This window comes from Notamacropus eugenii, chromosome 6 (assembly GCF_028372415.1).
Source record: "Notamacropus eugenii isolate mMacEug1 chromosome 6, mMacEug1.pri_v2, whole genome shotgun sequence".
In the NCBI taxonomy this organism is placed as follows: Eukaryota; Metazoa; Chordata; class Mammalia; order Diprotodontia; family Macropodidae; genus Notamacropus; species Notamacropus eugenii.
The window spans coordinates 150,889,232-150,903,249 of NC_092877.1; the positions used below are offsets into that span (position 1 = coordinate 150,889,232).

The window sequence follows — 14,018 nt, forward strand, 5'->3', positions numbered from 1 at the left end:
GGCGGAGGGAAGAGGCAGTGGGCGGGGCTCCCGGCTCGAGAGGCGTGGCCACTATCGGGACTCTGGCGGGGCCAGGCCGAACCCGAAAGATAGGCCAGCTAGGGCTAGGGCCAGGGGCAACGTGGCTTCCGGTCTCCTCACTTCCGGCTCCGCGGCTCCGGGTCCGGCTCTTCGGGACTTAGGGGGACCGACCCTAGGAGAGGCAGAGAGCTGTGCTGGTGGCTCGGGGACCCCCGTCCCCCTCCCCCCGGGCTCAAGGTGCGTGAGGAGGAGGAACCGGGCCGGGCCGCGGCCGCTGCAGCCCCGCACCTTTCCTTTGCGGTCCGCCCGCGGGCAGGGCACCCGGGGATAGGGAGAGCCGCGGTGGCGGCGGCCCCTGCTCCGGGGGCGTGGTCAGCGGCGGGGGCGGGCGGGGGACACGTCGTGTCCTCGAGAAGCCCGGGCCCCCTCCGGCCCCGGCCAGGTCCGTGACGCGCGGCCGGGAGCTGCGGGGGAGAGGGGGCTGGTCTCGGGGCTTCCTTGCTGGCTCCCAAACTCGGGGGAAAGTGGGTGCAACTTGATCCCGTCTGCTCCGCGCCCCGGGTTGGGTTGCGGGAGACGTCGGGGATGCGTCTCCAAGGTGGCAGGCGCTGCGGGACAAGCCGGTCAGTGCCCGGCCCGTGCCCGACGTTCCCCGCCGGTGCCCCCAGGGGTTGGGGCTTCTCCGGGCTTTCCTTTGCTCCTGACCCCGCTCGCCCCTTTTTAACTACCCGGGAACAAGTTTAGTTCTGCCTGCAGTTCTAGGCACTCCTTTCCTTTCACTTTTAAAAAAATGACTTCCTTCATCCAGCCTTTGTGCTCTGAAAACCTTTGATCCTGGACCTTCAGTCCTGGTCCCTTCCGGACCGTTTCTAAAACTCCTAGTACACCCTCCCCTCCCCCTTTTCTGTGAGTTCCACTCGTGTTTAAAACTGCCCTTCCACTCATTGCAGAGGGATGAGTTTTCTTGCAGAAGCCTGTGTAGGTGTGAGCGAGCTTCAATTTCATTAGCGTTGATTTCCTTCATTCAGTTCAGTTTCATTCCATTAGTTAATTTCAACGCGTCAATGTCATCCCTAGCCCCGTGAGCTGGTGTTAGTTACATTCAGCCAGGCGCTTGTGCTTAAAGGTCGCCACTCTCACGGCTCGAATCGGGCTGGGGCAGGTGTTACCTGGAAGTCTCTCTAAAAGTTGTTTTTTCTCCTCTTTTTCGGAAGCCTTAATTTTTCTTTGATGTAGCTGTTTGCTATACTGTCTGGTTCTGACCGAGACTTATTTTTGGCCTCTTTTGAACCGAAGAGAGTGAAATACGGAGATCTTTGATAACCCTAACGCCCAAATTTTACTAACCTTCATAAAAAAAGAAATTTGTCAGTTTGCTTTTTAGTTCCTGGTCTGTGGTTTTGAGGTTTCTTTCTAAGTATGACTGTCTGTGGTTCCACAGGCAAGAAATCCTCTTGAGATCTAGAAGAGATGTATTAAAGGGATTGGAAATTTGCTTTTGGTTGTGGAATACTTGCTGAGACCTCACCTTGTGTAAGTGACTGTTCAGATAAAAGTTTAAATGCTGTTTTAACTTCCTGCTTCCATTTCCCCTTGTGGGACTTCTTGTGGTTCCAGATTGAGGAAGCACTGCTTTGCTAGAGAAGGTTAACAGAATGTTCTTGGAAGCTTGGGCATCGCATTTTGACCCGCTTTCTTACTATTCTGCACGTTTTCCATTTGGTGTTTGATGGGTTTTCTGGTCAACTGAGTTTTAGTGCTAACTCTGGTGTATTGAGTTCGGTGTTTTGAGGAAAATGTAAGCTCCTGGAGGGCAGGCACTGATGTAAAAAAAAAAAAAAGGATCTCTCTCTCCTCCGCCACCCATCATAGTAATTAGCAGATGAGAGATGCTTAACATATACTTATTAAATAAACGAATGAGTTCAAAAAGGTGAAATTTGAAATGTTTTGCTTTGGAAACTTATCTTCTGTTATGAGCAACCAGACCTTTTAACCCAGAAACAGAATAATTCTGTCTGCTCCTGCCAACTTTGTGAAACATCTGGTCAGGCCAATTTAATTTTCTTCTTCAATCATAAGTGACAAAAACAAAGAGGAAGGGATTGCTATGAAATGTTTTTCTTCTGTCTCATACAGTTTTTAATAAAGATGCAAACACTTCTGTTAAAAAAAATCAGATGTACAAGGATAGAATAAAAGAGAATCACAAGTACATAGGGATTTTTTGACTTGGAAGCTCAGTAATCAGCAGTGTAATGTGGCAACTTGCAGATCTACTGCATATCAATTGCATTAATAGAGTATAGTGTCCAGAACAAGGGAAGTGATAGTCCTACTGTACTCTGCACCAGTTAGATGATACCCAAGTACCATATTCAGTTCTGTGTGCTGAATTTTAAATGACTGGGATGATGAAGGGATTTGAAACCATGTCAAAGGAGATTGTACCAAGGGAAATGGGTATGCTGAACTTGGAAAAGAAAAAACTGGAGGACATGATGTCTTTACACCTCACATTTGGCCAGCAGGTTGTTCTCCCAGCCTCCTCCTCCCCCAACCCCCTCTCCAATCCATCCTTCACTAGGTTGTCAAACTGCTCTTCATAAAGCTCCCTAAAGTTCAGGACTGACCTATTCAGCTCCTACCTCTTGCCCCTCCCTATTCAGTCAATTCTGATGATTACCTGTTATGTCCAAGACTAAATATAAAATCCTTTGTTTGACTTTTAAAGCCCATCATAACCTGGCATTTTCCCTCCTTTCTAGGCTTCATACATCTTTCTCCCCTCCACATGCTCCATGTTCTCTTTGATCCAGCGACACTGACCTTTTTGCTGTTTCTTGCACAAAACATTCCATTTCCCAACTCCTTTACTTTTAACTGACTTTCTCTTCTCTCTCCACCTCCTGGCTTCTACCTTTTGCAAGAAGCCTTTCTAATTCCCCTGAATGCCAGTGCCATCCTTCCAAAATTATCTCCAGCTTATCCTATGTATATCTTGTTAGTACATAATTGTTTGTATGTTGTCTCTCTCATTAGACAGTTAGCACGAGCTCCTTGAGAACAGGGATTTTAAAAAAATTTCCTTTCTTTGTATCTCCAGCACTCAGAACATTGCCTGGCACTGAGAAGGCATTTAATAAATGCTGGTTAATCCCATCAGTGACTTCACAGGATTTTATATTTGATATCTCATTTGAGCTTCAATAACCTTGTGATGTAAACGTTACACATATTTTATCTTCATTTTGCAAATAGAATCAACTGAGACTCAGAGTTGAAATGACTTAAGCATGGTTACACAGTTAGTAATTGTCATATGTAAGCTTTGAACCCAATTTTACTTGACCTCCAGCTCCACATTCAATCCACACCATCTGGCTGTCTCATGATCATGGACTTTGATAATCATGTGGAAGAGAAATTACATTTAGATTGTGTGAGGTGGAAGCTCCAGATAGACTACAACCAATCCGAAGGAAGAACCATCCAACAACATGACATTTCTCAAGTATGCTGCCTTAGGAGATGAGTCTCCCATAGGCAATATCCCATATTCTTGAATTGAAGAGATAAGGACTAGATGAGTTTTAAGACCCTTTTCTTTTTTAAAAGTGTTTTTTCATCAAGAAATTCGCAGAGGACCATCTTCACTCTACGGTTGGCCACACCCAAAATTAGTTATAAAACTATAAAGTTGGGAGAGTGCCATGAAGTGTCCCAAGGATTAGTCTAAGGTCCAAGCAACATTTTTATTGGTGATTTGGGTACGAGGGAATGGAAAATATGTGTAATAGATTTGTAGGAGCTTGAATTTTAAGGAAGAATTCGGAATGATCTTGATGAATTCAAAGAGTACTTAAAAAAACAATGGAAAAACTCTTGGGGATGCATGGGGTATAATGTTATGGGTGGAAGAACTGACAGGACTGTATGTAGTCAGAGAGCTATATAACTGACCAACCTGAGCAGAAAAAGCTGACTCAAAATTGAGATATAAAGATCCATAAATAATTTTTTATGTGTTTTTTATAGCTTATCTAAGCGATCTGTGACTTGGATGTCAATAATTAACATGACAGTTTTTTTTGTAGCCATCATCCACATGTCCAACAAAATCCTCTTTCTCCCATATTTCTATCCCTCCTTCCTGTATCTCTCCCTGTTCCTTTCCCCTTCTCCTTCAGGCTCTTTATTTTTTCTTTTCTCTATGTCCTAACAGAGTCTCCCACCGCTATTGATTTAGTCCTAATTGACAATGCTCAAGAGTAAAAAATGAGATGTCAATTCCTGATTTCACAGTATGACTCTAAAGAGTTAGATTAAAAAAAAATTTAACAAGTATGCTAGAATTTATATATCTAGATGAATATTGTGTTCATCAGAGTAGACACCCTGGGATCTGTACACATTTGAATTATTACAGTGGTGCTACTCAAAGTATTTTGGAAATTCCTCTTTTGGAATTGCCTTCAAAACCTGTTTATGAGGTACATGGGATTATCAGTTTTTCTCCATTATAGTCACCCTTTCTCTGTTTTTTTAAACTTAAAACAGTATTAACAGCTTGATCACCCACTTAACTATACTTTGCTTTTTTCTAAAGTCAAAGAGGTGAAGATTAGCTGTCTTTGAATATTCAAAGAAATGTATTGCAGGATCAGAACTCGATGTCAAAAGAAGAAATGGCTCTAACTATATTTTGAACAATGTTACCATCTGTGGAATATGTGTGCAGCCAAATTATTATCTTGAAGAGGACATTTGTCTATTCTCATATGATTTTTTAGAAGTGAGTCTAATTTACTTATAGTTAGTTTATCAATTATCAACATTTTGCTGAGAAGCTAGAGGAAATTTTTAGGAAATTGATTAAGGGAATTAAAGGGATAGGAACTAGGTTCTATGGGGAAGCATTAAAAGCTTTCAGATTTTTTTTTTTTAATCTTAGTGATATATAGAGGCTAAGAGAATAAATACATGATTCATTTTAGGCAATCTTCTAAAAACATTTCATACATTTGATCTTTTTTTCTGTCGTTTGAGACGCAAAGGAAGTTAAAAACAGGAGAGAATTTAGTTGAATATGTGGATAAACTTTTTGACTTGGTGATAAGACATTGGTGTGGTTAATGAGAGTTAGTTCAGTCTATGGAGATCATTTGTCCCTGAAGGCAGGGAACGTGGCCAGGTGACTTTTACAAGGGCCTTGGCCTGTGATTTCTAATTGCCTTGTTCATTTTAAGTTTGCATTCCTTTAGTCTACAACATTTGGGATCCGTGAACTAATGGCAGCTAAGGACTATGTAATAAATATCTCTAAGTTAAAATGCTATATTTAGAAATTATTTCAGCAGAAAAGGGAAGCTTTGGATTTAATTGTAGGGACAAATGTTTATGCTAATGAATCAGGACTGTCTTGGACATTATTATATTCCAAACTCTACCTTGCTTGTAATTAGAACTCAGTGTGTATTTGTTGAATGAGTAAATGAAATATTCAGGTTTGGAAAGAAACTTAATATGATCTTTGTTTCTCTAGTTTTGGTTTCTGATTAACTGGTAAGATGAAAAGATTTAAGGCTGACTCTCTGTTTTTTGTTTTAATTACTGCAACTTTAAATATTGTTGGAATTCTTACTCTTTGTTAGTTACGTTGATAAAATCTCATTGTCATTTGCACCTTTTGATTCATGCTTTGTTTATTTAAATATTGTCACATCTTTAAGAAAGTACATTTTTAGCATTTCTGGCATGTTTTTACCCCTTTTCTGGGATATATAGATAGGACTTTTTCCAGGGATTTAAATTTTATCTGTATTGGGAATTCTTAATTTTTGAAAAATTTTGACTTAACAGTGCCTTTCTTTCTTATCATATATTTGTTATTTAAAACAAAATGTTTTAAATTTGGGGCATAGAATTCATGAATGCTAATTAATAAGCACCAACAGTATTGAAAAAACAGTTGGGAATTACTGAACTAAATGATTTATAGTCTTCATTACTAATTACTAAGTGATTATATTCTTCCTTTTATCAATTTACGATTAGTAAAATTTTACTAATAACAGTTGCTGCAGTCATTTGGATGACCAATTTTTGTTTCACTCTGTCAATTTTTCCTTTTGTTACATATCAGATTAGAGGATTCAAGTATCCAAATTGATATTTGAAATTTAATGTTAATTATAGATTTCCTCTGAGTATGATATCATAGTATTAAAGTTTTTTCCACCCCTGTTATAGGGATAAGTTGCCAGAAAAAGTCTACATAAATGTAACCATTGTGGAAGATACCTAATTATTATGAGTAACTCCCAAATGCATGAAAATAACATTGTCAGTAGCACTAATAGTGTATGAGATATTTAATAGTGTATGAGCATATTTAATCATTTTTTTCCTAGTACACATATGAAAATTTAAAATTTGCTGTATTCATCCAAATTTAGAAATGATTGTTTAGTAACAGAATTATATTAAAGGATTATAGATTTGGAGCAGGAAAGAACCTTAGAGGCCTCACTTTAAAGACAAGGAAGAATACTGGAAAGGTAGGAAGAGGACAGGTAATGGAGGACTTTAAAAGGCAGAGGATTTTATATTTGATCTTGTAGCTAACAGGAAGCTACAAGGAGTGATTGAATGGGAGAGTGAGGCTTGGGGATAGGGATGGGAGAAGAGGATGACATGGGTCAGATCTGTGCTTGAAGGAGAGACCATTTTCCAGCTTAGAGGAGAGTGGACTGGAGGGCAGCAGGGGTGGAGACTTGAGTCAGGGAGACAAACTGGTCGGCCAGGGGAGAGGCTGCATCATTGTCAGAGAAGAGAAGGGGCATATTTGAGAGAGGTTCTGAAGGTAGAAAAGAGAAGAACTGGCAACTGATTATATACGTGCAATGGGAGTGAAGAGTTGGAGACGACAGCCAGGTTAGGAGCCTGGGTGACTGGGAGCATGGTACTACTCTCAGGAAGTTAGAAGGGAGAATTTGAGGGGAAAGAGAATGAATTCAGTTTGGGGCATTGTTGGGGGTGTAAGCTCAGTTTTCACGTGGACACTCAGGGGCAGGTAAAGGTGAGGACTTCTAAACCTCAGAGTTCTCATGAGGCCCCCCAGGGAACAGCTGGGAATTGAGGTGTGAGACATGGGCTATCTCTTACATTTCCGCCTCTTCTCAGTGGGAAACTTGCTGGGGAGAGCATCCCACCCTTGAGATTGGCCCGGGGTCTGAGCACACCTGTTGTTGACTAGCTAAAGGCTGAGAGCATGCACGGTATTCACGTGCAAACTATGCGGGGGGGGGGGGGGGGGGGGGGGGGGGGGGGGGGGGCGGGGGCGGCGCGGCGGGAGAGCTTAAGTAGGGACAGGAAAGCCTGAAGGCGCTCTTTGTGCTGAGGGGCCCTTAGAGGGCAGAGGGTCCCTCCCCTCTCCCGCTCCCATCCTCTTGCTGTACGATCCTTGCCCTTTGGGGGGGAGGAGGATTCCTCTCTCCTGAGGAAGAATTCACCCTGCACATGTAACCAAGACCCTGAATAATGCCTAACCCTTGTTCGACTCTGGAAAGTCTCTTCTCTCAATACGTTTATCCGGCTGATCCCCGAAGACCTGGACGACAGGTAAGAAAGGCTCGGGTAGCCTATCAGCCTCTAGGCCAAACAGGGCATGTTTAGCTTATGATGTGTATGAGATAGCCATTTGGGGATGTTCAGTAGGTAGGCAGAGGTGTAAGATTGGAGGTCAGAAGGGAATTTAGGACTGGACAAGTAAACCTGAGAATCATCTGCGTGGAGATGGTATTTGAATCCAACACCAGCCCTCCATCCCCTTTGCTGAGATCTATTTAGGGACCAGTTAATCACTTTTTATATCATCTTTGCTTTTTCTATTGCCCTCGTCCCTTCCTTTAGATGAATTTTACTTTTGTTTCTGACTGTGGGGAGAGAACTCCCCAGAATTGAAGGGGACTTCAGAGGCTAGGCAATCTATTATATCAGGATAAGAATTATTTCTGCAGCATTCCTTGTAAGTGCACATGTGCCTTTCTTGGAGGACTCTTAGCAAGGGATAACACACTCTCTTACAAAGCTGCCCTTTCCATTTTTATATGAGTCTTGAAGATGTTGTTTTCTTATATCAAACTAAATATATCTCTTTACAACTTCTTCCCATTATCCCTACTTTTGTCGTATGTGGCTAGACAGAAAAAGTCTTAATTGTTTTTAACACGCTTTCTTCCCTGGTACTCTTTATTCTCTTAAAAATTATTGAAGACCCCAAAGAACTTTTTACGTGGGTTATAATTTTTAATTACCATATTAAAAAGTAAAGCTGATAAATCTTTAATTTTTTTCATTTAAAAACAATAAACTGATTGCAAGTTACAGTTTTTATGAAAAATAATTTTTTCCAAAGCAAAATTTAGTGAGAAGTGTCATTGTTTCACATTTTAGCAAACCTCTGTAATGTCTGGCGTGATAGAAGACAGCTGGATTTTCATATCTTTTTATTCTGTTACATTCTGTTGTTTTGGTTGAAATATATAAAGAAAATCCACCTTCACACAGATGTATAGATGGAAGAGGAAACTGTTTTAATAGCCCTTTCAGATAATCGTGGAATTCTTCTTAGATACTATACCAAAACTCAGTGTTAATTTCTTAAAAATTAGTTGCAATATGGAATCAGAAACCATATCAATTAACTTTTCATACTCAGATGCTACATTAAAATTCATTGTTCTATCTTGCCTTTGAATGGATCTTTTATACCATGCATGATTTTATAATATCATGCAATGTTCATTTGGAAATATTTATATTATGCAGATCTTCCAAAGAATACATTTCATTATCCAGTATCAAAAAGACATATTTGTTAATATGATTACTTAATAACAATTAGTTAACTGTGATTGGTTAATAACTACCAATGTCATCAGGAAAGTCTTTAAGTATTGGAAAGTTGTCAAGCTCAGGGTAGTAGATATAAGTTTTCCACAGCTGGAATTTTTCCCTCAAAAGTTTGAATTTATCTTTGGCAAAAAATATATATATATTGTCAATCGTTTTCCTTGAAGGGACAGATTTGCTTTATTTTTGAGAAGTTATTTTCCAAATAGAAATACCCAAGTCTGATTAACAATACATTGAGTTTGTATGTCAGTTCTTTCAAGTAAAAAGATGTTTCATAAACAAAGCAGTTCAACTTACATAGCTTAAACTCGTGCAAATGCTTTTGTTCCAGAGAACCATCATGCCTTGGTATGTGGCCAAAGGGCTTTATGTGCACTTCCCATTTCTCTCTCCCAGAATGTTAAAAAGCAGTGTATTCAAGGCTCAAGATTTCATAAAGTTCATAATTTTGATTCTACTTCATCAAAGACATTCTTAAGGGAAACTGGCATTTATTTTATTTTTATTATTTTACTTCGAGCACGTGGCAGTGAAGAATACAATTACTACGTTTGATGCCACTGCCTTGATTCATACTGAGACACCAGAAAGTTTACTTACCATTAGTTTTATACCATCAGTGCAAATGTCAGCATAGTTGTTCCAAGATAAAGCATGAAATTCAAAAAAGTTCTTCCACGCTAAAAATTTCAGCACCACTTGTGTTTTTTGCCAAGCATTCACATAAAAGGAGATCTCCTTTAGCAGTTAGTTGATTTTGATGCCAGACAAATCCAAGCAAAACAGCAAGTCCAGCCACATCTGGAGATTCACCTGTTTGTAAGCCAAAAAGTACAGGTGTGCAGATGAGATATTAACTCAGTCTTTATGTGTATAGTCATATATTTAATTCACAGGTTATGTACCCGCTGGAAAACTCCTTAAGCGCATGAGACAAAGAGAAGGGGAAAAGGCTAATAATGACTTAGCATTAATTTGGAGATAATTTTGACCTAGAGTCAAAAAATTTAGTGAAACTAACCAGTGTGGTGTGCCACTGCTTTGTTCCTCCCACCTTTCCAAGGAGGAGGGAGAAGTTTCTCCTCATCTCTCCTTGGGGCCAAGCCTGGTCTTGATGATTGATTTCAAAGCATTCCTTTTCAGTTGCTTTGTTGTCATTGATACATTGTTTTCTTGGCTCTGCTTAATTCACTCTGCATTTGTTCATACAAGTCTTACGGTGTTTTTCTGTATTTATCATATTCATTTTTCTGTTAGATTTTTCAGGTTCTGAGAGAGGAATGTTCCAAAGCCATCTATAATTCTTGTCTTACTGTCCTATTTGTTTTATGTTGTCATTTCCTTATCAATGGTGTCTTTAAACATAATGAAATTTCCTTTTTTGCCTTCTTGACATTATCTCTTTTTGGTATGAAATTGTGAGATTCTGATTGCAGCTTCTGCATTTTTTATTTACCTGAAGTATAAATACATTTTATGTGATTATCCATTTTAACTATATGTCTTAGTTTTTTAGTGTGTTTCTTGTATGCCACAAATTGCTGGGTTCTTTTTTGTAATGAACTCTTCCTTTTCTGTTTTGTGGTTGAATTTAGTTCTTCTGTGATATATTTTTAATATTTTGGGAATAAGTCAGTTGAAATAAAGGTAGAAATGTGAATAAGAGGAGGAATTATTAACTTGGTTTTACAGCATACCTGTTAGGTGACATTCCTGTAGTTTCTGAATTAGATGTTTAAGTTTATTTTGTTGAGTTGAATTCAACAAATTATCAAGTACCTATCGAGAACAAAACTCTCTGCTGGTTTCCATCAGAATGATAATTTAGTTTTAGTGTTTTACAATTTAGCAAGTGCTTTCTTCACGCAGTCCTGGGGGATGGATAGCATTTAGTGTTATCATCCCCATCTCAAAGAGAGGAAACTGGCTCAGTGATTACACGACTGGCCCATTGTCACACAAGTAGTAAATGTCAGAGCTTGGCAGATGAATTTGGGTCTCCTGATTCCAAGGCTAGGGCCCTTTCCACCACAGTATGCAGCCTCTCAGTATGTGTAAAAATCATTATGGTTCCTTAGAGGGAGGAGCTATGGAATTCTTCTTAAAGTTATGGGAAAAATCAGTAGCTATTTAAGTGCTTACGTTGTGCCTGGTGCTGTTGCTGTGAAAGTAGAAAAGAAGTATAAGACATGGTGCCTGCCTTTAAAGGGTTTGAAGAGAGAAGACTCATGAATTCATGAGCTGCAGTAGAAGACTGTAATAAATTTAATTGTGTAGGACAGGTAATTAGTGAATAATTGTAACGTGATGCATGAGCATAACTATAAATTTGAGGAAGGAGAGAAATCCAAATTGCCACAGTATCTGTTAATTTCTTTGGAAGGTTTTTATTCTTTATTCTGTTACATTATAATTCTTCAAACATCTATTTAATCATGCTTCATCATCATACCAAGAAAATTCCTTTATCCTGTTTTTTCTTAGTTTTTTTGTGGGCATATTTCATCCTCCTACCTCAGATTATTATCCAGTTTAATGGCCTGGAATGAAGAGGAGAAAAAAATTATTCCTCTTGCTTACTTGCAGTTGGGTCCCATGATTTCTAGCTTCCATGATTATTGCTGATGTCTCTTTAAAAGTGAAGGACTACAGTAGCTTTCATCAGAGTGAAGGGCTAGTCCCCCCACACCGAATGATAGCCAGTGTTTCCTGTTTTATTCCTTTGCCTTATTTGGTCTTGCAGCAAAGTTGGTAGCAAAGACCAGCAGTAAGAGTTGTGAAAGGCGGTTTTACAAAGACCACTTCTGCAGGACTAGAGAATAGTTAATCCAAGGTCACTCCCCAAATCTGGACTGATTGCCTTATGCTAGGAATAGGCCAACTAATATGGATCAAGTTTAAATATTTATCTATTTGTATATAAATATATCTGTTTATATGAAAATATATTCATATTGGTTCAAATATCCTAATGAATTCCAGGAGACATAATGTTAGGTGTAACCAATTACAGGAACATTTAAATTTAGAGGAGTTCTAAGGCGTGGTCTAGTGATATAAATCTAGTTTCACAATGTTTTGGTAGAATTTGGTTACATTGTATTAATGACAGTATTGTGAGTCCATTGATTTATTTAGATTTATCAAGCCCCTTCTTCCTCACTCTCCTAATACAGTTAGGGTACCACCCTCATCCTCTGAGTCACCCAGGCTCCTCACCGCGGCTCCTGATTCTCACTCCACAGATCTCATCAGTTGCTAGGTGCTGTCTTTTCTACATTCCTGGTGTCTCTCACATATTACCCCTTCTCTCCTCTGACATTCAGAACCTCATCACCTCACTCTTGTAGCATCCAGCTGGTTGGTCTCACTCAAGTGTCTCCTCACTGCAGTCTGTCCTTCACTCATCGGTTCACCTGCTCTTCCTGCCCTACAGGTCTGGTCATGTCTCTTATATCCACCCTTCTACATTGAGTCAACACCAGGAATTCCCTTTTACCTCTTGGATCACATTTCAAATGATCTGTTTGACTTAGCCCTTTCCTACCTTTCACTCCCCTTCATGTATTTTCTGATCTGCTGATATTATCTTCCTTGCACAAGACACTCCACTTCTTCATTTTCTCTGACTGTTCCTATCTCTGGAATTCTCTCCCTTGTCATCTCCACATCTTGGCTTCAAATCTCAACTGAAAATCTCATTTTCTGTGAAAGAAGCTTTTTCATTCCATCTTAATGCTAGCACCTTCCCTCTAAGATTGTCTCAAATTTATTCTTGTGTATAATTTATCTTGTTTGTATATAGTTGTTTGAATGTTGTCTCCCCTATTAAATGGTGACTGTTTTCAGCTTCTTTGCATCCCCAGTGCTTAGCAATGCCTGGCAGTAATAGATGTGTAATAAATACTTATGGGCTAACTGTGCCAAGTGTTGGAGACACAAAGACAAAAATCTTATAATACCTTCTCTTAAGGAATTTGTAGAGGTCAGGGCAGGGGGAAGAGAAGAGGGCAACCAAGGTTTTAGTTGAGGCAGTATTATGTGGGATATACTAATACTTAGAGAAGCCCAGGTGAGACAGCAGATGACAGTGTTTTATTATACATTATTATACATTATACATTAATCTGCCATGTCTTACCTGGTGACCTTGAACCATTCAGTTCATCTCTTTGAGCCTCATTTTCCTCATTTCTGATGTGAGTTGTATAGACTCCAGGACCTGAGGCAGTGGGATACCATGGAAAGAACCATGGAATTGGAGTCAGCCCTGACTTTGAGTCTTGGGTGAGTCACTTCCCTTCTTTGGGCCTCTGATCTACATTTGTAAAATGAGGGGGTTGGAATACAGGAATCCTGAGGTTCCTTCGAGCTCTAAATCTAGGATCTGGTGGTTCCCTGTTTATATTCGGATAAAAAATAAACCGTATTGTGCAGCAGCAAGTTGTATGTCATGTAATCTTCTAACTCAGTGTGACTCAGCCCCATGTAGTTTTTCATTGGAAACTGTCTTAACCAAGAAGCGTTTTTAAGAACTTACCATTTTCTCAGGTGCTTAAATCTTCCAGTTCTTTCCTCCAGACTTTTTATTTCATTTTTAAATTCTCGCCTCATTTCTTGTAGGTATTTATGTGGGCCTTGTAAAAATTCAGATTCTTCCGCCCCCCCCCCCCCCTTTAGTTTCTGTTTTGCTGTTATTGTGGAGTTTCTGAAGTCATTTTGAACAAGCATAGATTTGTAGTTATTTTTGGTACTTGTCAGTATTTTCTTTGATTTACTTATTTCTCTAACTTTAATTCTTGAATTGGGACTTTGAGTCCTGGCCAGGTTTTGCCCCCTGCTGAATTCTTGGGTTGGTAATGCTCTGAGTTCTTGAGCTGACCTTTATCTCCTAGAGTCTCTCCCTATCTCTGAGGTGTGGAATGCCTGATCTTCAAGCCATCTCTAGCCCCTTAGGGTTTAGTGATCTCACTGCCCCTGACCAGATCTAACTGCTGTAGGGTGTACTCAGTTTGCTTACGTCCCTATGGGCTGCTTCCTAGCTGTACAGCTTGGGGTTTTCTTTTCCCAAGGAGCAG

At 39.8% G+C, this 14,018-nt stretch overlaps 1 protein-coding gene across 6 annotated transcripts in view; it reads left to right on the forward strand.

Annotated features, from left to right (window-relative positions):
- Window positions 1–128: 128 nt before the first annotated feature.
- The window catches only part of ARFIP1 (ARF interacting protein 1), a 149,927-nt gene continuing 136,037 nt past the window's right edge, over window positions 129–14,018 (forward strand). For 2 of the 6 annotated variants that reach the window (XM_072621275.1, XM_072621274.1), the window contains exon 1: window positions 129–258. Coding sequence is in view for 2 of the 6 variants with exons in the window: in XM_072621269.1 (XP_072477370.1) it covers window positions 7,564–7,644 (81 nt within the window). In the remaining 4 variants the exon portion in view is untranslated. Of the gene's footprint in view, window positions 259–7,409; window positions 7,645–14,018 lie in introns of those variants that run through there. The other 4 variants (XM_072621270.1, XM_072621273.1, XM_072621269.1 and 1 more) reach the window with 2 other exon arrangements.